At 36.2% G+C, this 23,275-nt stretch overlaps 1 protein-coding gene across 1 annotated transcript; it reads left to right on the forward strand.

The window, feature by feature from the left end:
* Positions 1 to 4,641: 4,641 nt before the first annotated feature.
* On the forward strand, positions 4,642 to 22,947 carry LOC111793017 (WD repeat-containing protein 11-like). Its single transcript, XM_023674683.1, has 20 exons — positions 4,642 to 5,639; positions 6,443 to 6,938; positions 8,996 to 9,083; positions 9,250 to 9,431; positions 10,194 to 10,330; positions 13,505 to 13,571; positions 14,656 to 14,788; positions 14,958 to 15,072; positions 16,081 to 16,156; positions 16,254 to 16,436; positions 16,684 to 16,844; positions 17,613 to 17,712; positions 17,994 to 18,177; positions 18,299 to 18,585; positions 18,821 to 18,942; positions 20,955 to 21,099; positions 21,178 to 21,270; positions 21,594 to 21,667; positions 21,949 to 22,002; positions 22,078 to 22,947. The coding sequence occupies exons 1-20, from the start codon at positions 4,642 to 4,644 to the stop codon at positions 22,379 to 22,381; spliced, it is 3,999 nt and encodes a 1,332-aa protein (XP_023530451.1). The 3' UTR covers positions 22,382 to 22,947.
* Positions 22,948 to 23,275: the final 328 nt, after the last annotated feature.

Genomic DNA, 23,275 nt, shown 5'->3' on the forward strand with positions numbered 1-23,275 from the left:
AGCGATCGAGATTGACAAACAAAAGAAATACAAATGAAGAGAGAGAGACTTTATTCCTAAAGCCTGTTGCCAATTTGGGTAGGACCATTAACATCTCCATCTTTATACTAATAAATACATGTCAATTACTCTTAATTTTTATCGTTACCATACACGTATGGCACATGAATCCATTTAGTTAATTATTTTGTTAATTAATATTTGTCGACCGAGTCATGCTTACATAAATCATTAATGTGAGATTTTGTTTCTAGTTAAGAGGATACATCTTATGTGCTGTTCATTCATGTGCTCCATGCCCTAATTTCGGGTAAATATTTCTAGCACATTAATTAGCCACCGAACCATCTCAAGCGTCGAAAAGCCTTTATATCTTCTCTTTTAGCATATTTGAGGCAATTTACTCGTTCGGTGTGACAAATATCATACAAGTCAAATAATTATTAAAAACGTGACACATAATTTAATTGTGTGCACCATGAGGAAGGCATTAATAGAAGTAATTGATCAAGGTTCCAACACCATACTATATACTATATGTATATATATATATTCACTAAGAAGTCACCACACAACATATCATACAGCCAAGTGGGAATGCAATTTCGAGTCTTCTTCCTTCATGTGGGGTTCCCCTCTATCAAATCCACGTGCATATGTGTGCAAATTTCTAGACCCATAGTCTAAGTTCATAGAATTCTTTGTGTTTATCTTCCACCCTAAATTCGTCAAAAAGCCACTCTAAATTCGGCCGTTAATGATTTAGAGTGATATCTATTCTTGTGTGATCATAACCATTGTCAGCCTTGTTTATAACGAGTCAAACATTTGTTCTAATAGTCGAAAGTATATAATTCAACGAATTGAGCTATATATAAGTTGATGTTGGGAAACACGAGAAAATAATAGAATTTTTTTTCTTCTTTTGAATTGATATATGGATAAGAAGCTGAACATAATGTTTATCAATAGTTTAATCAATTGAACTATATTTAAGTTGATGTTGTAATTATTTTTTACTAATTATTTGATATATAAGTCTTCCCCTTTTCAACAGTTGCTCCGACATTGTGGTTCGTAGCCACGTGGTTAGAACCTTGATCGTGGATACTCTAAAAAATAACCTTTTTTCGATCGAACTAGCCATAGTTAATAAAGTTAGGGTTTTAGATGGTTGAGTTGGTTGAGTTTCTCGATATCCACACAAGAAAACCTGGCTGTTTCTCTCCCGGCTGCCTCTGAAACCAAAAAGATAAAGATTTTAACCTGAAAATCTCCATAGAAACACTAGAAATCCAGAGTACGAATCCCCCTCTCTATCTTATCTTCAATTTTAAGATTGTAGTTTGTCGTGTTCCCCAAATACCTTTTAAATATATAATTAATACTCATTCACGTCTCATTAGCTACTCATCACGTAGCCCACATTCAAGTACACCACCTTTTCAACACCCATCACCTACCTCTCACTCTAATTCTAACCCTACATATTTCTTTACTACATACTTGTTAATCAATCAACAACTAAAAAATAATCTAAATTTAATGTTTAGTGATCAATAAATGCAATTTCAGAATGGAAGATTTTTAAGGTTTTAAACGCTCATTCTTCGAGTAAGTAAACCAACTAGAATTTGAGTTGTTATTGGCACGAGCAACATATGCTCAAGCCTCTAACCTCGTTTCTCTTTCTCGTAAAATTGTTTAGAAAACTAGAATAATGAAAGTTTTAAAAAGCATTTAAAATTAGTGGGGAAGAAAGTAATATAATAGATTAGAAGTTAATTATAATGATAACTAGTCACATCTCTCTGTAATATAGTTTGAGTCATTTTAATCTTGGTTATACATGATTTTGACGAACGACTATATATTATATATTGATATAACAAAAATAGAATGAGTTGGACGGGACAAATATGATCGAAACATGGCTATAAAAATGAGTCTTGGCGAAGAGCTTTCTTTTTCGTAATTTGCGTCAAATTTTACTAACATTTAAAAAAAAAAATATATATTAGGGCAGGGCAGGGCAGGGCAGGACATTCTTTCTCGCATCTTCAAAGGAATAACTGTTGGATATCAAATCAATTAATTTCATCTCTCTCTTCTGTCATATTTTTGTTTTACCAGTTTCTCTCTCCTCTGCCCTAAAATTTAGAGGGCACATCATATTTTAAATTAATTGACTTTCTTAAATTTAATGAAGTCTCTGGGCCCTACAACAGACTAGCTCTCTCTATCCAATGCCCAATCTGTACGGTTGTCAAGCATCTACAACTGCCTGCCCTTCTTCACTTTTCCCCTACCCAAATCCCCTTAATCAAACTAAACTCTCCCAACCTTCTTGTTAGACTTATTCAAATTCCTCGATAACGATTAACCGACTCAAACTCTAAAGGTTCAATTGAGTTCGATTTGAATTGGATTGAATTTTTCTGCTTCGTCCCTCTGGTCTCCATCTTGACTCAACTCGTAAGTAGTAGAAAGTTAAATTGTAAACCCTGTTTAATTCAAGCAGGTGCGCAACCCAACTAACAAAAAAATCTTAGGTTGATCTGAAACTTACCTCAACTCAACCCATGGACACTCCTATTCAACTACATGGTTAAATGTTTGAATTTCCATTTTTACGTGTTATATCAATATTTAAGTGCCATAATCTACCCGGAAACTATCTCGAAGAATCAAATTTTGATGGACGGTTTAACAACACAATAGGATGAATAACGAAAGTGAATTCCAAAAGAGAGTAAGGATTTTGACCACACATAATGCAAAGCCCCTTGATATCTCAAAGAGTGGGCTTTTGATAGCATATGGAATTACTTCACCAATACGTCGAGCTTCAAGCACTATCACAACACACAAAAAGCAACAGAAAACAAACAAAAACTAAAACTTTTATCATACAAAATCTCCCTTAATCGCCCAACCAAACCAAACCTAAAGATGCCTATGCCAATTCACCAAAGTATCAAACTTTGCTTTCCTCGTCATCATATATTCATCATCGTACCTTCCATCTTCGCCATGTGAAACTATACGCGTAATATTTACATTTTCATTTGCATCGAACTTTTCAAATTTTTATAAGATTTTGGTGTCCACAAGCCTTTAAAAGTTATTCGTTTTACGTTACCGTCATTGATAAATCATGTGTGTTGGTATCATTGCATGAGACTAGACGAGGACGATATCGAAATGTATTTCTATTTAGTTGATGTCGATGAAATTGTCGTACATATATCAAAAGAAATCGTTAACATTATATTGGTGTTAGAAATACTGAATCAAAGTTTTAAAAAATATTATTACCTAATTTTTTTTAATATATAATAAAAAAAAAAAACCAGCCATATTATTAGTTGTATGTTTATGAATGAAGATAATATATAAAGGTTTCACATTTCATGTATAGGCACATCATCCATCACATGGTCCATGAGCTTGAGGCCCACTTAATTAAAAGCCCAATAAAGTTGGCCCATGAACGACATCGATTGGACAGTCTTTGTGCTGGGCTAATCGTGTAGAGCTAATTGGGCTTACAGAATGAGCATAAACGCCATCTGCGCTCATACTAAAGCCCAGATCTGACAATCCACAAGTGGTGTTGATGGTATGGTGAAATAAATGGACCCGTCTAGATCCGACCATGCACCTCTTTTCAGGTTTAGTGTCTTCACTTATATGGCTCTAATTTCATTTATAACGGTCTAAGGCCACTACTAATAAATATTGTTCGTTTTAGTATAGCCGTGAGTCTCGTAATTTTAAAACTTATTTACTAGAGAGAGGTTTTCCCATCCTTATAATAAATGTTTCATTATTTTCTACAACTACAGCGGATGTGGGATCTAACAACAGGGCTTGAACGGCTAATAATTTCTTTTTAATTTTAAAGTTGTTAGAATTGAACAAATATATATATTATGGTAACGGCTCAAAATGGACAATATCTATTAATAATAGACGTAGACTATTAGAATATAATATAATTTAATAAGATATATAAAATAAATTAAGATGATTCATAATAATAATTAATAATATGATGGGAGTTATGTTTTTTTTCTCCTAAAACAATAATTATTAGTATTTCCAAATGAATTATATTTCAATAAAGAATGATATAATTTGATTATTTGATTATTTATTTATTTAGAAGAGAAAAAAGTTTATAGGGTGAGAAAGAGCGAAGTAATTTTAAGATGAAAAAAAAAAAAAAATGTTAATCTGATATTGGATAAAGAATGTTAAAGGGAATTAGGTAACGTAGGAAGATTGTAGGCATCAAAGTGGAATTGGTGAAAAGAAATCGGTTAGATGTAATGTGGAATTGGTGAAAAGAATTTTAGAGAGACGACATTCCTGTAATTTAGAATAGCAAAATAAGATCTGAAGGGTGACCGGGACGGGGTTGCATTGGCGCCATTGTCCAAGTCTGAGCGAGTTGCTGCTCAAAACTCAGCTCCGGTGATCTGCACTGCTTTTGTATTCATCAGAGATCCATTGCCTGGATTCGCCCGACCGAATGCTCCGCCTTCATCATCTTTCTCTTCCCTTCTCTCCGGGTTGGTAGTTTAACGCCGGCCAAAACAACCTCCCATTTTATTCTCCCATCCTACTTTGACCGGAATGAGGAGCCCCCGGTCATCGGTGCCACCGCCTCTTCCGATTCACTCCCCATCACAGCACCATGACTCTTGGGACTGCATGCTTCCGGGCCCTCCAAGCCGTAACAACTTCGGATCCGCCGACATCAGCCCCTCCGGTCTCCTTGCTTTCTCCTCCGGCAGTTCCGTCTCCATCGTTGATTCTCGTTCTATGCAGCTCATCACCGTCATTCCCATGCCTCCGCCGTCGACCACTACTAATTCTCTTTCCCCTTTTGTCACCTCTGTGCGGTGGACCCCTCTCCCCCTCCGCCATGAACTCCTCTCTACAGAGCCCTCCACCTCGCACCTTCATCTCGCCGCTGCCGATCGCCAAGGCCGCATTGCTCTCCTTGATTTCCGCCTCAAGTCCCCTACCGTCTGGTTCGATACTAGCGACTACAAATTCGGTGTTCAGGATATGTGCTGGGTGCGGTCTGGACCCGACTCCTTCCTCCTTGCTGCAATTCACGGAACCTCGGGTCTCTCCCTCTACAGTGTTGCCACCGCTCGATGTGTTTGGAAATACGATGCCTCCCCTGAATATTTGTCTTGCATCCGCAGCGATCCTTTCGATTCGCGCCATTTTTGCATAATTGGTCTCAAAGGGTTTCTTCTATCGGTTCAGGTCCTTGGCGCGAAGAAAAGTGATGTCATCATGAAGGAGCTACGGATTGGAGCTGACTGCACCGAGTTGCTGAAGCTAGAAAGGGACGCTGCTGCCGGATCGTCGTCGCCGGCCTCCGGCCTTTTTCCTCTTTACAATGCAAAATTTGCATTTTCGCCTCAGTGGAGGCATATTCTATTCGTAACATTTCCCAGGGAGTTGGTGGTTTACGACTTGCAGTATGAGACCACGCTTTTTAGTACCTCATTGCCTCGTGGGTGTGGTAAATTCCTTGATGTTTTACCGGATCCGAACAGTGAGTTGCTCTACTGTCCTCACCTGGATGGAAGGCTCAGTATCTGGCAGCGAAAAGAGTAAGTTCTCTTGTTGGGTATCTGCATGGTTTATTATGAAATGGTTGAATAACTTCAATGGTTTCCGTTTTTGAGTTTGGCATTTCACCACTGTAACTCATATTTGTTCCCATGTTTCGTGTAAATGTCATTATTATGTTGATGTTCAATTGCCTACCCATTTGCCAAAATTTCATGATAACTTATCCCCCTCGAATTGTATCTTGTGAATTTGCTCAATGTATGAACAAGTTTTGCAAAATCTAACTGCCATCCTGGATAGCTATCGAAGATGCTTAAATTCTGAGCATTTATAGGAATAGCTGCATAAATGCGATCGTAATGAAATTGTTTGTTATGTGTATGAAAAAATGTACTTAAGATGGGAGGTGATATTGTGGTGGGACTGGGAATGGATGTGGGTAACCGACTATGGACCCATAGGGAGGTCATATTGTACTTGAATGGACTTTTAAAACTTGTATGTTCTTAAGGATTGAATAATCTTTTTTGGTAAATTCAGACCTGTGCATACGTTCATATCTATTTAACTTTACTTTCATAAATTTGTTGAGGACTGTTTAGAAGTCTTGAGTGGAAAATGCACCCAGTTTTACTAAAATTTAAGTGCTCATGCCCATGGTTTTTTCTATCATAAATATTTATCATTTCTTTGTGCCTGCTGAAGGTAGGAATCAGATTTACAGGCTTGCATAATGGATTTGTTGGTGCATACAATTCTTTACTTCCAAGAATAGTAATACACACAAATGTTTCGCTTATTTTTGGACTTCTAGGAGAGAAACTTATATTTTTACTTACAGAGGTGAACAAGTGCACATAATGTCTGCAATGGAAGAGTTGCTGCCTTCTATTGGCACATCTGTTCCATCTCCTTCAGTTCTTGCTGTCGTCATCTGCCAGTCCGATTCCATCCTCCAAAATGTTGGCAAGCTTTGTTCTGATATACCTCATTCTCATTATCCTGATGGTGATGCAGATGCAGATATTGATACTCCATTTGATTTGTTTCATGAATCTCATTATGTCTCTTCAACACACTTGGTATCCATTTCTGATGATGGAAAAGTATGGAACTGGCTCGCAACTGCCGAAGGTGCTGAAGACACTCAGAAGGATGATGCAGGTGTGAGTACGAGCACTGTTATTGGTGAAGTACCAGCCTCAGACAGCAACACTGACCACTCGAATTCTTCTACCAATACATTTACTTCAGAAGGAGGCAAGCAACTAGATCGTGCCAGTACAAGTGGTGGTCGTCCACCTTCTGACATCAGTAAAGTGGATTTGTCTTTTAAGGTTTGTCTACGTATCTACAATTGCACTTTAAACTTTGCTTGTGTTTGTTAATGTACTTCTTAACCAGTTCAAGGCTGCAGCAATTTTATTATGAAAGTAAATTTCTTGGTATTTTCTTTAGCCAGAACAAACTTATGCAATGTTTACAAAATAAACCTCTTCAGCATACTACCCATTTAAATTAGGAAGATTGAGTTTCTTTGATGTTGTTTGTCCAGCTGCTCTTGGCAATAAACTTGAATTAATTAATTGTATACTGTTGACATTGAACACTGTTCAATAGATCATTCTATTGTTACAGGCCAATCAACTCTACACAGGATCTTATTGTACCGTACAGGGGTGGGTAGGGGTGGGGTGGGGTATAATAATCTTTGCTCGTTAGTCCAGTTGCCAAAACAACAAGTTGAAAATTTAATTGTTATTGTGGTTACATGTTCAAATATTGGTTGCAACCTATCTTATATACCAATATCTTATGCGTTTTTCAACATTCAATACTCCTGAGCTATTTGCATCATGCACACAAGGAGTAAATAACAAAACTCTTTGCTCGTAAAAAAAAAAAAAAAATGATGATGTGTTCCAACACGTTTTGAAGAATTCCAGGGAGAAATCGTCCAAACTAAAAAAAGTGTCTTTCAGGAAACCCCAAGATTTTCATCAGTTAGGAAATTTCTTTCTAATCATATAGGTCTCTCCGACCGAGAATTGTCTTTTCTAGTTATTACCTTCCACTAGAAGCCTCCAATGGTTTCCTCTGACCTTAGAAGCCTTAACTTCCTTCCAGATTAGATAGATGATAATGTCTTTTAAAGACGAATTCTGCCCCTTAATAAAAAAAAAAAAATGATGATGTGTTCCAACACGTTTTGAAGAATTCCAGGGAGAAATCGTCCAAACTAAAAAAAGTGTCCTTCAGGAAAACCCAAGATTTTCATCAGTTAGGAAATTTCTTTCTAATCATATAGGTCTCTCCGACCGAGAATTGTCTTTTCTAGTTATTACCTTCCACTAGAAGCCTCCAATGGTTTCCTCTGACCTTAGAAGCCTTAACTTCCTTCCAGATTAGATAGATGATAATGTCTTTTAAAGACGAATTCTGCCCCTTAATAAAAAAAAAAAAATGATGATGTGTTCCAACACGTTTTGAAGAATTCCAGGGAGAAATCGTCCAAACTAAAAAAAGTGTCTTTCAGGAAACCCCAAGATTTTCATCAGTTAGGAAATTTCTTTCTAATCATATAGGTCTCTCCGACCGAGAATTGTCTTTTCTAGTTATTACCTTCCACTAGAAGCCTCCAATGGTTTCCTCTGACCTTAGAAGCCTTAACTTCCTTCCAGATTAGATAGATGATAATGTCTTTTAAAGACGAATTCTGCCCCTTAATAAAAAAAAAAAAATGATGATGTGTTCCAACACGTTTTGAAGAATTCCAGGGAGAAATCGTCCAAACTAAAAAAAGTGTCTTTCAGGAAACCCCAAGATTTTCATCAGTTAGGAAATTTCTTTCTAATCATATAGGTCTCTCCGACCGAGAATTGTCTTTTCTAGTTATTACCTTCCACTAGAAGCCTCCAATGGTTTCCTCATCCTTATGCTTTTCCCCCTTTCTGGTAAGAAATAGCATGTGCTTTCTGTGTAAAACATCTTTAAAAAATTGACCACCTCAGTTTCTCTGTTAAAGGATTAACCCCTTCTTAGATGACTTCCTCCTTTCCTTTTGCAATTTTTAAGGGTCTAGGAGATGCAAAATATTGTACTTAATACAAGAATAAGAGCGTTGCTTGCAGGAAACTTGTTGACATGGATGCAGGTTGTGTTTTAATTGGATGAAATTAGCTTTTTCAGTTGTCTCATGTGGCATATCAGATATTTTGATGTGCTGAATTAGGCTAGAAGTTAAATCTGTCTAGCTTTTTGCACCAAATTGGACTGCAAATGTAGCATGTGTTTTGTTTAATGTTTTTTAATCTGCGTAATTAGTTTTGCTGTTGCTTATTTTTTAATTGAATCAGGAAATATGCACCTGCTTACTGTTAAATCATTGATGCAGATCAACTTAGTTGGTCAGCTTCAGCTTCTTTCTTCTGCAATAACGATGTTGGCAGTGCCATCTCCATCATTAATAGCTACATTAGCTCGTAAGTTTCATGACTAAGCTCGTGTAAATGCAAATACATGTTACCCACGTATTAATGCAGAGTTATAATACCATTTTTATGAGATTTAAAAGGTGGTTCCAATTCAATTGAATGAGCTGGTTGTTTTTAGTTTGAACAAATTAATTAGCCTGGTTTCTTATTTAAGGTGGAGGAAACCATCCTGCTGTTGCCGTACCATTGGTTGCTTTAGGGACTCAAAGTGGAACAATTGATGTCATTGATGTTTCTGCCAATTCTGTTGCATCTTCGTTTTCTGTACATAATAGCACTGTTAGAGGTTTACGGTGGCTAGGGAATTCCAGATTGGTGTCGTTTTCTTACAGTCAGGTATATACTTTAGCATATTCGTTTTCTTTACATAATAGCATTGTTAGAGGTTTACGGTGGCTAGGGAATTCCAGATTGGTGTCGTTTTCTTACAGTCAGGTATATACTTTAGCATGTTGTTAATATTTTGAGTTTTGATCTATTTCTTTCCAGACTTATGATACAATGCATTACGTTCAGTGTTTTTCTGCTTGTATGTTTGCGTTATATCCCATCTTTGTACCCAAGTGCACTGGATTCTCATTAAAGAAGACGCAAAAATCAATTTATGCCCAGTTTAGGGTTGTATAAATTAAAATCCTAAATTTTCAAAAGTGTGTCAATTTACACCTCTGTTTGGCATGAGGAACGTATGTTTTTACACTTGTGGAGTGTTGTAATATATCAATGAAACCTATAAACTTTTATACAATTGATTCACTTATGAAAGGAGTTCCATTGCTACAACTAGGAGTTTACAATTGGTTCACTTACAAAAGTTTAGGAGTATTATTGCTAGAATTATAAGTCCCCATATGTTTAAATTAACGTTTGAAAAACGAAATCTAACCGAGTGTAAATTGATACACTTATGAAAGTTTACGGTTTTCATTGATACAATTATTAGTTTAGAATTTTAATTGATACAACCTCAAAACTTTAAAGGTATAAACTGATTTATGCCCCCAAAAAAATGCAACCTTTTTATTATCCTATGCCTGTTTACATTTTTTATTTTATTATACAATTCAAAAGTAACATGCACTACTCTTGTGAACTCAGGTGAATGAAAAAACTGGAGGTTTCATTAATCGTCTTGTTGTGACCTGTCTTAGAAGTGGCTTTAATAGAACCTTCCGTGTTTTGCAAAAGCCAGAGCGTGCTCCCATCAGAGCTTTAAGGGCTTCTTCATCTGGAAGGTTGACCTTGATCTCCCATTTTGCCTGTTATGTTTAATATAATGATTTTTCTTAAGGCGGGCTAAAAGAGTTCTCCAATTAACCTCTCCCCTCCCCTCCCCTCTCAAACCTCAGTTCCGACCATCAAACCTTCCTCTCTTGTTCTCGCTTCACCTTAGGTCCTTTTCCTGAACCCTAATTGTGCCGCCTCCTCACCTTTTGCTACCCTAATCCTCTCCCCCTCTCTAACCTCCAACTTCATCCCTGTCTGCCTTGACCTAGGCTAGGCCTTCAATGTCTTTCCCATCTGTTGTTCCTCACCCATTCCTCACGGTTCCTTCAACCTCTCCGCCTTTGTCCATTTACCCTCTTTTCTTCTTTTTCCTTTCTATTTTTCTTCTCTTTCTCTCACTTCCCAACCTCTCTTCCTTCCCCGCCCCACACCACCTTGCTGTTGACTGCAACCACTACCTGCCCTCTTACTATTGTCTGCATTTTCTTCATTCAGCCTCCCACCCTTCAGTTCTCCTAGTTTGTGTTATTCTTGTAGGTTTTTCCTATCAAGATTTCATTATTCAAAGTTGATTGATTTGCATTTTTTGCTTCAATTGAAGTGTTGAGTTGTTGCATATGTAATATTGATTTCCGCATTGTGTGTGAAAATAATGAGTTTTTCATGGAAAATGTGAACAATCAGAAGACTATCCTTTTGAGGCTGCTTCTTATGCTGGTCCGAATGCTCTATGGTTGAGCTCTTGCAAATTCCAGTTACTCGTTTTTTCGTAAAAAATTTAGAGAGGATTTCGGAACCATTCAACTGTCTAAATTTTGTTCATCATTGGCTGGCATTATGACTATACTATTTGGCATTCCTCAAGGGGAAGAATGCTTTTCCGAGTTCCTGTTGGTTTTGACAAGAAAGGATGACTTGTATTTTGGGAAATGATAAGAGATTTTATCTTTAAACTCTAGGAGATGAAGTTTTAGTGTTCGACTCTTCTCATTAGTCTAAGAAAGCTGCAACACCACAAGAAGAATAGGTGAAAAGAAAGCAATCCTCTAGTAGTTATATAGACGTGATTAGATAAAATCCATGCCACTTTCAAAGTCTGGGCTTTTTAAAAGCATTGACGCTGAGGCTTATTCCTTTTGGATAACGAAAGAGAAGGAAGTAGTAGATTTGAATCTCAATTCCCTCTTGGTTGTTTCTAGGACGCTTGTTCACAAATCTTGAAAAGAGGTGCGAATCACTTTAGAAGATTATTTTCAGTCCAAAATTTTATTAAATCCATTCATGGATGATGAGACTTCGGTAAAGATTGATGATGGGTTTTCTGTAATGTTTTGATGTGGAGACTTATTGGTATTCTTCATTTGAAAATTGAGCATTGGGCCAACATGAAACACTCCCACCTGTAGTTTATAAGGAGCTATGGAGGATGGATCTCTTTAAAGAATTTACCATTGCCATATTGGAAACGTTCTTTCTTTGAAGTAATAGGGCAGCACTTCGGTGGTCTGGTAAGCATTTCCTCCCAAACAATTAATCTCGTTGATTGTTTAGCAGTTGTAATAAAAGTAGAGGAAAATATTTGTGGATTCATTCTAGTAGAAATTGAAATTAAGGACGGTAATATTAGAAAAATTTTCCTCCATTTTGGAGATATTGTTGCATTAAACCGTTCTACCACAATAAACTTTAATCATTGTATTTTATCCATTGAAGTCTTTTCAAATTCAGTGTATAAGAGAATTAATTTGGTAATGGAAGACAAAGGGTTCACTTCCACAAACAAAGATGATTTGATGGTAGGGGTTCATGGTTTAAAGCACTCAGAAAGTGCATGATAAGATCAATATCTCATGTGGACTTGGCTCTAAGCAACAATAATTATGTGTATAACAACCCAATCCACTGCTAGTAGATATTGTCCGTTTTGGCCCGTTACATATCGCCATTAGCCTCGCGGTTTTTAAAACGTGTCTATTAGGAAGAGGTTTCCACACCCTTATAAGAAATGCTTCGTTCCCCTCTCTAACCAATGTGAAATCTTACAATAAAGCGCGCCTACTATGGATAGGTTTCCACACCCTTATAAGAAATGCTTCGTTCCCCTCCAATTGATGTGAGATCTCACAATCTACCCCTCCTGAGGTTTTAACGTCCTCACTGTGTGCCTGACTTTGATACCATTTGTGACTGCCAAGCCCACCGCTAGTAGATATAGTCTGCTTTGACTCGTTACAGATCGTCGTTAGCTGCACGGTTTTAAAATGCGTCTACTAGGGAGAGATTTCCACACCATTATAAGGAATTCTTTGTTCCCCTCTCTAACCAATGTGGGATCTCACAATCCATCCCCACTGGGGGCTCAACGTCCTCGCTGGCACACCCCCCGTTGTCTGGCTTTGATACCATTTGCAAACGGTTCAAGTCCACCGCTAGTAGATATTATCCGCTTCGGCCAGTTACGTATCGCCACCAGCCTCACGGTTTTAAAGTGCGTCTATTAGGAAGAGGTTTCCACACCCTTATAAAGAATGTTTTGTTCCCCTCCCTAACCAATGTGGGACATGAAGCTTTCCTCTAGAAGAAGTTTCTGCATTTTGAGCCGGAGTGGGAGCTCTTTATTGCTGATTTTTGGCTGTATTTTTTGTTTGCTTTGCTAGTTGTTTTTCATTGTTTTATCCTCTTGTATTTTTAGGTTTATTTCTTCTTGTCTCATCTTTTCTCTGTATTGCTGATTTTTGGCTGTATTTTTTGTTTGCTTTGCTAGTTATTTTTCATTGTTTTATCGTCTTGTATTTTTAGGTTTATTTCTTCTTGTCTTATCTTTTTTCGTTCCCATTGGGAACTTGTATCCTTGAACTCCTTCCTTTCCATATATCAATGAAAAGTCATTTATGGTTAATATATGTATAAAGGAACATATTTTTGAATTTTTTAAAAAATATAATGTCTTTTTCTTACACTACTATTTGTTTCTGAATTCTGGGGCAAGATACATTTGCTTCTGTCCGTCATAGATAATTTTAATGAATCTATTTTTAGATAGTGTTATGTAAGAGTAAGGACATAGGTGAATCAAACTCTCCCCATACACCCTCATGTTGTTGCATGAAATTTAAGCAACGCTACTTGCAGCTTTATTCCAGTTATAAATCTTCTTTCCTTTTTATGCTAATTAATTCTAGGTATCTTCTAATCCTGTTTCGAGATGCTCCGGTTGAAGTTTGGGCAATGACAAAGACTCCTATCATGGTAAATTTACTTTCACAAACACTATCCATTTTCATTTATGCTTCATAACTTTTATTATTAATAATATTCTCACAGTTTGGTTTTGAAGGAAGAATTAGACTTTTTATTCAGTTTCTTAACTGTCTAATTATCCTAATGTTTTGATTCAAGCAATTGGATAGTTTTTTGTAATCTTGTTTGGCATTAGTGTGGAGAGATGACTTATCTTCCCTTATTTATTTATTTATTTATTCAAGCAATTGGATAGTTTTTTATAAGCTTTTTTTCCCCTTTGACTATACCCCCAACTAGAAGCAGTAAACTGTACACTTTTATAANAAAAAAAAAAAAAAAGAAAAGAAAGAAGAAGACTTGTCCTTAAAGATCCTCTGATTTCTTTCCTGCCAAACATGCTCCCTTACTGCGCCAGAACACAAAATGTTGATCCTTTTTGGGCATTTTTCCACCCTGAATAAACTTCTAGGAGACATCTATCTATGGAACTTGGAAAACAACCACTCACTCACCCCAAAGATATTCATGATGGAGAACCAACCATTGGCAGCAAAATGGGAAGGCAGAAGCAAATGATCCTTATCTTCCCTGATTTTTAACTAATTTTATTTGAATAAATTCTTCTTATTCAATCATTGGCATCGGTTGTGNTTTAAAAAAAAAAAAAAAAAAAGAATACAATTTCCAGTAATTTCAAAGCCTTCATTTCTTGTACCAGGACTCCTATTTTAGTGTTTCTCAATGACCAGCGTCATTTTTCAGACATCCACCCTAGCAGTAGAAGGAATTTCTTGTCTTCAGTCTATAGTGTTCTTTTCGTGCTTGCTGTTGATTTTGCGTGAATTATCTTGATCACATTTTGAAACTTCTCACTGCTGCCCTTTTCAAAAGAAATAATTGCAAGAAGAGGTAATGTTTTGTCCATGTCTATATTGTGTTACACAAATTTTGAAAATTATTCTGGTTACTTTGTGTAGAAGGAATGGGCTGGTTGGAAAATTTTATTAACCTGCTGAAATATAATAATCATTTTGCTAATATCGTTAAATGCATGATACACCTACTCATGATATTTTCTATCTCCATGTAGCTTAGATCGTTAGCTCTTCCATTTACAGTTTTGGAATGGACGCTTCCAACAGTTCCACGATCTGTTGCAGAGCGTACAACAATGACAGCGGATACTGTATCTTCACCCACCAAGGCATCATTATCTGATTCTAGTAAGCTCGTTATCTTGCAACTTCTCACTGCTTCATCATCAAAAGAATGAATTGGTTCTTCCACAACTAATACATACATATATTTAGTCTCTTGGATGGCTTAACTTACTTTAATCGTGTTAGACTTGGGCTTATGCTTGCTACATGTGAAACCATTTTTTTGTATCAGAGACACCAAACTCAGAGGGTAATCAAGATGAAACGTCTGAAAGTTTTTCTTTTGCCCTGGTAAATGGTGCGCTTGGAGTGTTTGAAGTTCATGGGCGAAGAATTCGGGACTTCAGGTACAATTCCTTCCGAATATCATGGAGTATAATAGAAATCTAGGTCATGAAAAATACTTGGATTTCATATATATAGAATACGTGGCAAGTTTCAAATCCAAACAGTAAATATATATTGTGTGATAATTTATAAAGATTTATGAGAATTTATTTTTAGGAGATGAGCATGAAGGAGTTTGATAAATGAAATGCTTACGCTTATAGGGTTTTTTTGCTTCTGCGAGAGTCATCCAACTTTCATTATAGGAATTAGAATGAGATTTTTTTTTCTGAAAAAGGAATAAGAAAATATTATTTAAACCGTAGTCTAATTGAAAAAAAATAATAATCAGAAAACATCGTTTAAACCATACTCTAATTGATTTAATAATCTATGGGTCTATTTGACTTTCATTCAAATTCTATTAAGATAAAAAGTGAGCTGATGTAGTAAGATGATAATACAAAATAACTGTACACTTTCATAGAGATATAAGGTGCCATACTAGGATTTCATTTCCCAATACAGCAATGTTGCATTTTATTCGCTCATACAATTTCAGATGAATTAAACTCATACTAATTAAATTTAAGTGTCCTGCTTTGTCGGTTGGTTTTTAACAGTAACTTAGAGACTAACGTACATTGTTGTCACCTAAACTTCCAAATCTGCATCTTCATTAGAAATGGTTGTTTTTGAAGTCAAGGGCTTGTATGGAAACTGAGATCCCTTTCTTGTAATTATAGCTTTATGAATCTTATGACCAATTGCAAGTGGTTTTTATAATCCATTGGATAGGTTCTCCTTTTGTAATTTCATGTCATCAAACGAAATGTTATGTTCCCTACCTAAGAGCATTTATTAAATTTTCCCTATAGTCAAATGTTAATCACTGATATGGAGTTTTCTCTGAAAAAACTCATTGTCGTTTGTGTATCATGAACTGTGAGGTCTGTCTTATTGAATGAAATTGGTTACCATCCAAATGATAAAAACTCTCATAAAGATTTCACCTTACATGCCTGTAGACCCAAATGGCCCTCATCTTCATTCGTTTCATCTGATGGATTAATTACAGCCATGGCCTACCGCTTGCCACATGTGGTATGTTTCACCCATTATTTAATAATATAAAATTTTGTCAGTTACTTTAGATCATGGGTGATAAAATCTTGATCACTCTAACTTGGACATTTTTCAGGTCATGGGTGATAAAACTGGTAACATTCGCTGGTGGGATGTAACAACTGGACATTCTTCATCTTTTAACACACACAGAGAAGGAATCAGGCGAATCAAATTTTCCCCTGTAGTTTCCGGGGACCACAGCAGAGGACGTATAGCTGTTCTTTTTTATGATAATACATTTTCTATATTTGATCTTGTAAGTTTTATTTATTAACTTTAAATTTCAATTTGATTTTGTAGTTTTTAAACTGCTATACATTTTCCTGCTCATTCAACCCATTTGAATCATTTAGTTCAAATTTATCAGCTTTAGAGTGCTTATTCTCTTGAATATTAGGTATGTGGAACTGCATGCTTGCCTTCTTCCACGGTGTCATACAATGGATAATTTGGAGGGATTTTCTGTTATTGATTAAAACGCCATACATACTTTTTGCTGGCAGGATTCACAGGATCCCTTGGCTAATTCCATTTTGCAACATCAATTTCCAGGGACCCTTGTATTGGAACTTGATTGGTTACCTCTACGAATAGATAGAAAAGATCCTCTAGTTTTATGTATTGCAGGAGCTGATAGTAGCTTTCGTCTTGTTGAGATCATAATGTAAGTACTGGAGTTCCTTTTGAATCTTTGAAATTTAGTATTTGAATTATTTAATTTCTTGTTGTTGGTAATTTTCATGTATGATTTTATTTAAAAATCAATGATCTATTTACTCGATAAAATTATGTCAAGATTGCTCGTCTCCTTCACCTCTGTTTTAATTGGCTGTTTATTCAAAAGTTGTCTGTCTGTCCTGTTAAAAATAAAAACTTAGAAATCTAAGATTTATTTGATTAATGTTGTTGTTACTTGCATCCATGCACTATGAAATATCTTCCTTTTAAAATACAATTTCATTGACGTATGAAATTTATAAAATGGATGAGAGATTAAAAGGGAAGCATAGCTGTATGAAGTAAATAGAGTAGACAATTTACACCAAGAAAATAGCATAATAAACAACAAGGTCAAAGAGCACTTCAAAAGAAGTGTACTAATCTCAAATCACATTGTTATTGTGCCATCAAGCTTTTTGTCATGCCGTTTTGGTTCTTATCCATATGCAATTATTGGGTCTCTCTCTCTTTTTTTTCTTCTTCTGATGCACAGTATATTAGTGGAAAGAGAAAAGCTCATTCAATCTACAAGTAACAAACCATCGGCTTAAGTATTAAACAACACCCTAGGTGTCTGGTATATGAAACTGTCTTAAAAGTTATTTGACCTCTTAGGTGTTGTGAGCCTGCTACCCTGCTTACTATTTTTTTTAAAGCCATATGGTTTAAACGCTATCCTAGTTTGCGCTTTTGTAACCCTTATTTTATGCAGTAATGAAAAGAAGCATGGCTATGGACCCAAGACAGTTAGGGAAAGATTTCGGCCAATGCCTATATGTTCTCCTATGTTACTTCCCACTCCACATGCGTTGGTAATTATTTTTCATTTATTATTCTCATCACGTACACCTTATGCATCTTCACAATCTCTTGATGTTATATGAAAAATGAAACTTCAATTTTTTCTTCAGTCAATTCTTTTTCATTGCATTTTGAGCAGGTTCTAGTTTTTGCAATGAATGATGCATTTGTAGGGAATAGAGATGTAGATTGAAGTGTAAAAAGTAAATAACCCATATTAAATGCAGATTTTGGAATATGGGACCAAACTTATACGTGTTGAGTGAACTCATGTTAATTTTATTCACTACAGGCATTACGGATGATCTTGCAGTTAGGTGTAAAGCCCTCCTGGTTAAGTAAGAGACCTCAACTCATGTCTGGATTTTCTGCAGCTGGTGGTGACCTTCGGAGTCACATGATTGATTTACCACCTGTTGGTGACTCTGTGGTGCCAGAAATGCTTCTCAAGGTTCTTGATCCTTATCGTATCGAAGGTTGTATTCTGCCCCATATGTTGTTCTCATGACCAATGGCCCTGAAAACTCTCGTCTCTTCTTTCTGAATATATGATGATATTCATTATTCTCACCAATTCTCAATGTTTTAATGCAAAAGGTTGCATCCTTGATGATGCGAGGGCAAAATTATATTCAAAGTTAGTACATAAAGGCTCTGCTTTGAGGTTTGCCTTTGCTGCTGCAATTTTTGGCGAATCATCTGAAGCCCTCTTTTGGCTACAGTTGCCTAGTGCTCTCAATCATCTGATGAATAAGTTAGCCAATAAATCTCACCAGAGAGGCAAATCCTCTGCATCTAATGTGGATCTTGATGAAGCTTCAATGCTGAATAGGATATCCTCAAAGGGAAAATCAGTGCCAAGAACTGGGAAGAAAAAAGCATTTGTAGATCTCTTGCTTATTTGTTTTTTTATTTATTTATTTATAATTATTGTTTATTTTAGGGTAAAAAAATCAAGTTCCATTGCTAGAATTCTTAACTAGCAAATAATTTTTTCCATTAAGAATCATCCATCACTCGTACTCTTTTTATTTGAAAGCTTATAGAAACTTTAGATGATCTTTTTCGAAATTCTCCCTTTTTTCATTATTGCTGATGATTTGGCTTTCGATGTTGCAGGGTCAAGGCCAACTTATGGCAATGGCTTTCAAACAAGAAGAGTTATGGGAAAGTGCAAATGAACGCATTCCTTGGCATGAAAAATTGGATGGGGAAGAGGTTAATCAAAATCGTGTGCATGAGTAAGTTTGGCTCAACTCCGTTCTGTCTATCTACACTTTTTAGTGTTTTGTGTTTGCATAGATATGAAAACTTATCCTACCTGACTGCACACAATTGGCTGCTGCTGTTCCAAAATTTAACATGTGAATGCACAATGTTGCTATTAGTTTGTAAACAACTCGGTCTCTGCTTTTGACTTGCACACAATATTTTGCCAACAGCTTGGTTGCGTAGGAAAATATTTTTCTCTTAAAAGAACATATTTGAAAATTTAAATTACGTAAATAAATTTAGCTAACGGGACTGAAGTAATGTAGCTTCCTTGCAATGTTTTGGGTTGGTGTGGATCCTTCCTTAAGATTGTAGGGCTATGATGAAGCATTGAGGGTCCATTAAAGGAGGTTCATAGTATTGTTCATTTCAATGTCCCTTTGAGTTTTACAGTGTCAGTGACTTTTTTCTCCCTTAATTTTCTATTACTAACAAGTGGAGCATCTTTTTGTTGGGTTCGACTTGTGAAGTACATCCTTTAGTTTCTTCCTAAAAGTTAAAAATTTAAAATAAAATAAAATAAAAACTAAAAAGTGGGCTTTGGGCATTGAGGTTCATTAAGGGTGTTTCACTTTGAAGCGAGGCACCTAGGGGGCTTTTCTAGGAAGCATGCTGGTACTCTTTTCAAAACAAGATTCAATGAATTTTGTTTTCTTTTTGAACGAGGAAAAAAGGTATTGTTTGCAAATGGTTGCCATGAACTCCATTTCCTATCCAAAAGCCTTGGCAAAATCACTTTAAGCCTAGGCCTTAAACGGTCAACAACCAGCAGACAAAACAGAGAGGAGGATCCCCTTAACTAATTCCCTCGATCTCTAGATTTTTCCACTCAGGTATCCGTGATAAATTAGCTTTAGAAAGACATTTTCTTATCCATTGCCTCTGAAATCTGCCTTAAGCGACCTTTGGCTTTAAGATTAGCATCCAAGACGTTCTGATCTGCTTATTAGTTATCATAAGTCCTCTCCAAGTTATAATCAGGTCCTTCTATTTCCTTTTTGTCGTTTCCCACCCGTCAATATATCAGGTAAAAATCTACTATCTGGCTGTTTCGACAAAAGGCTGCCTCAAATTCTATTTTCATACTTCCACTCATCAATATTCTTGCCAACAATTCCGTCCGTCAAAGTTTAAGTAAAGAATATAAACTCCTAACTCTTTACTTTTTCCTGATGGCACCTCTACCATTTTGTACTACAAGAAGAGTCTGTTAGGCTGATTCCTCTGCTTTTTACATAAAACTCTCATGATCTTCACACGTGTTTGCACACACACACACACACATATATGTTCATCTTTCATTAATGGAAATTTTCTAATGTAGTGAACAATAACTCTGGTTGTTTGCATATTTCACGTGTGCCTTACTAGTAGAACTTATCCTACTACATAACACTCAAATCTAGATAATTAAGATTGTTTGATGCAATCGAGCATCAAAAGAGTCTAAAAGTAAGAATACCCGGGTCTTTCTCCTATTCAAAAGTATGCTAATGCTAGAGATTGGCCTCCAAAATTTAACCCACTAATCCAAGTACTAACACATGCACACGAACTAGCTAACATGCTACTTAACAATCCAAGTACTAACCAATTCACAACTAACAGACTAAAACGAACACAAACTAAATGTTACAACTAATTGCTACGTTGTTGAGAAATTGCTACTCTTTATCTGTTGATCCTCCAAGAATACTTTATAATTTGGCTATAAGTTTTTTAGTTCAAAATAAGCTCTCTTTTTCTGCTTCTACTTGCTTGAACGATTGTTTGGCCAGACTATAGTCTACATCAGTTTTATAGTCAATTGGAGCTATCAGGAATAACCGCTTAGTAATGCATGAGGCCACTTGTTGGTTTCAGCCTTTGGAACTCTCTTTGCAATTGAGTTGATCTGTTCAGTGTCCTCACACTTTATTTTATTCCTTCTACAGAATTCAATCTGCATTACCTTCGCCTTTCTAACTGTCTTTATCATTAGGCTTGTATCTGTTGGAAACTTAGAAGCCACTGTTAGTTTACTGCTTTCCACTCCTCCAGAGAGCTCTTACTTCTATGCAAATGCTCTACGTGCCGTTGCACTTTCTTCAGCTGTGTCAAAATCGCTTTTAGAACTGGCTGTCAAGGTATGCTTAATTGAATAGATTAAATTCGGATGCTTGAAGAACTTGGAACTTGTCAAGATCATACCCTTCTGCCGTTAGGTTGTTGCTGCCAACATGGTGAGAACTGACCGGTCACTGTCTGGAACTCATCTTCTCTGCGCTGTAGGAAAATATCAAGAAGCTTGTTCTCAGGTTTAATATATCATGATGTCTTCTCATGTTTTATTTTATCATAATCAAGTTCTCTTCCAATTCAGACGTATTTCATGTATGGAACAATTTTTTAGGATTAGAAGTTTGAGTTGGGAAGAGGTTTTCGATTTAGTCAAATTCTGCAACTTGTGTGGGGTGGTCGAATCTCTCTCTTAATGTGAATTTTCTTTTTCTTTTTTTGGTGAACTTAGTAAATGCTAGGACACTATTTCTTAAAATAGATAATTCGATCATGATGTTATTGTTAATTTTATGATTTTTTTGGGGGGGCTCGATTCCTATAATGGCATTGGCTCTTACAGCTTCAAGATGCTGGATGCTGGACGGATGCTGCAACTTTAGCTGCGACACATTTAAAAGGATCTGATTATGCTAGGTAGCTTCTTTGTTGCTAAACTTACAAGATTTCCATATTTATCTTTTTTGCATATATGTTGCATCTGTTTTCTGTAACTTCTTTTGTTGGCTTCATTAGTATGATCTCTGCTGCATCACTTTGCCCCAAGGCTCTTTTCTTTGTTGCCTGAGATGCCTTAAATGATAAATTAACTCAGTTTTAAGGAAACGTTGTTGCTGTTAGTGGGATATCTCAAGACTAATACTCTAATACTATTATTTTTGTCGATTTCTCTGATTGGTTGTATATATGTTCTTCAGGGTGCTTCTAAGGTGGGCTAATCATGTCTTCCTTAGCGAACATAACATCTGGAGGTAGCATCATTTTTCTTCCCTGCTACATGTAGAGGTTTTCCTGCGACATAGAGTTCTGAAATGGCTCCTTTACAGGGCGCTGATATTGTACGTTGCAGCTGGTGCACTGCAAGAGGCACTGGCTGCACTTCGTGAATCGCAGCAACCTGATACTGCAGCCATGTTCGTCCTGGCTTGTCGAGAAATACATGCAGAATTCATCTCCAATTTAGAACATTCAGACGATGAGTCGGATTCTCGTTTTTTGAAGGAAAAACTCCTTAAGTTGCCCGGGTTGGACCCGGAAAACGAAGATGTTATCGCAGTCTGTGAATATTATGGACAATACCAGAGAAAACTGGTGCACCTCTGCATGGACTCCATGCCGTATTCTGACTGAAGACTGTGGGATTACTTCTCTCCAAGTCTGGTTTGATTAATTCATTCTTCAGGGAGTTATTTTATCGAGTACGTCCCTGAAATGAAACCACACAGAGTTTATATACGCCGAAATAACTGAAATTAGAAATGACTTCCATGAATCGAAGCTTAGTTGCAGAGAGCATCTTGGGAGTAATCTTTTGCCGGCCAGCTTTAAAGCTAAATCTGCAGAGGAAAGGGGTTCCAATGGTGCTGTATTATGATCTAGAAATCTTTGTAGAGGAGTTGTCAATAACGGTATTACTTCATTCAACAGAGGGAGGTTTTGCTTTCTTTTCCTCCCTCTCTTATCTTTTTTGTTTTTGTTTTCCCTCTTTGTATATAATAGCTTTTTGATAACATAAACGATTCATGAGAAGGATGCAATGGCTTGGCATCAGTTTGTTTGGTAGGAATCTTGGGTGTTCATGAATCCGACACACCCAACAGTGTTTTTTGTGTTTGTTTTACAGAAATATAGGACTGTAAAAGAAATCTCTTTTGATGTTCAAATGAATTTCACTGAGTTGGTTCTTTTTCTTGGAATTCTAAGTTCTCCATGATGTGGTCTTCCATCTATTATCCTATTTTAAGCTATGAATATGTTAAACCTTCCATCTTACGTCATAAATACTTCAAATTTCGATCCAGAAACTTTGAATTTGGGCGCTGTTAGATATTAACATTAAATATATTATATTATGTGTTAATAACTTTCAAATGCTCCCAAAAGTCTCATTGAAGAAGTCAAAACTAATTGCATAATAGAATCTTCAATCCATTGCTGAACAACATGGTGTTCGTAATTCAAAATAATAATATTTGACTAATTTTTACACATTTTTTTAAAAAAATATCACATCACGTGTAATTG

This window comes from Cucurbita pepo, chromosome LG04, assembly GCF_002806865.2.
Source record: "Cucurbita pepo subsp. pepo cultivar mu-cu-16 chromosome LG04, ASM280686v2, whole genome shotgun sequence".
Lineage (NCBI taxonomy): Eukaryota > Viridiplantae > Streptophyta > Magnoliopsida > Cucurbitales > Cucurbitaceae > Cucurbita > Cucurbita pepo.

What these genes read in the sequence shown, in the direction of transcription:
- LOC111793017 (XM_023674683.1), top strand. Translation starts at nt 4,642, where the DNA reads ATGAGGAGCCCCCGGTCATCGGTGCCACCGCCTCTTCCGATTCACTCC. An exon ending in AGGGCTTCTTCATCTGGAAG is followed by an intron (nt 10,331 to 13,504) that starts GTTGACCTTGAT and finishes AATTAATTCTAG; the next exon opens with GTATCTTCTAATCCTGTTTC. An exon ending in CGTCTTGTTGAGATCATAAT is followed by an intron (nt 16,845 to 17,612) that starts GTAAGTACTGGA and finishes TATTTTATGCAG; the next exon opens with TAATGAAAAGAAGCATGGCT.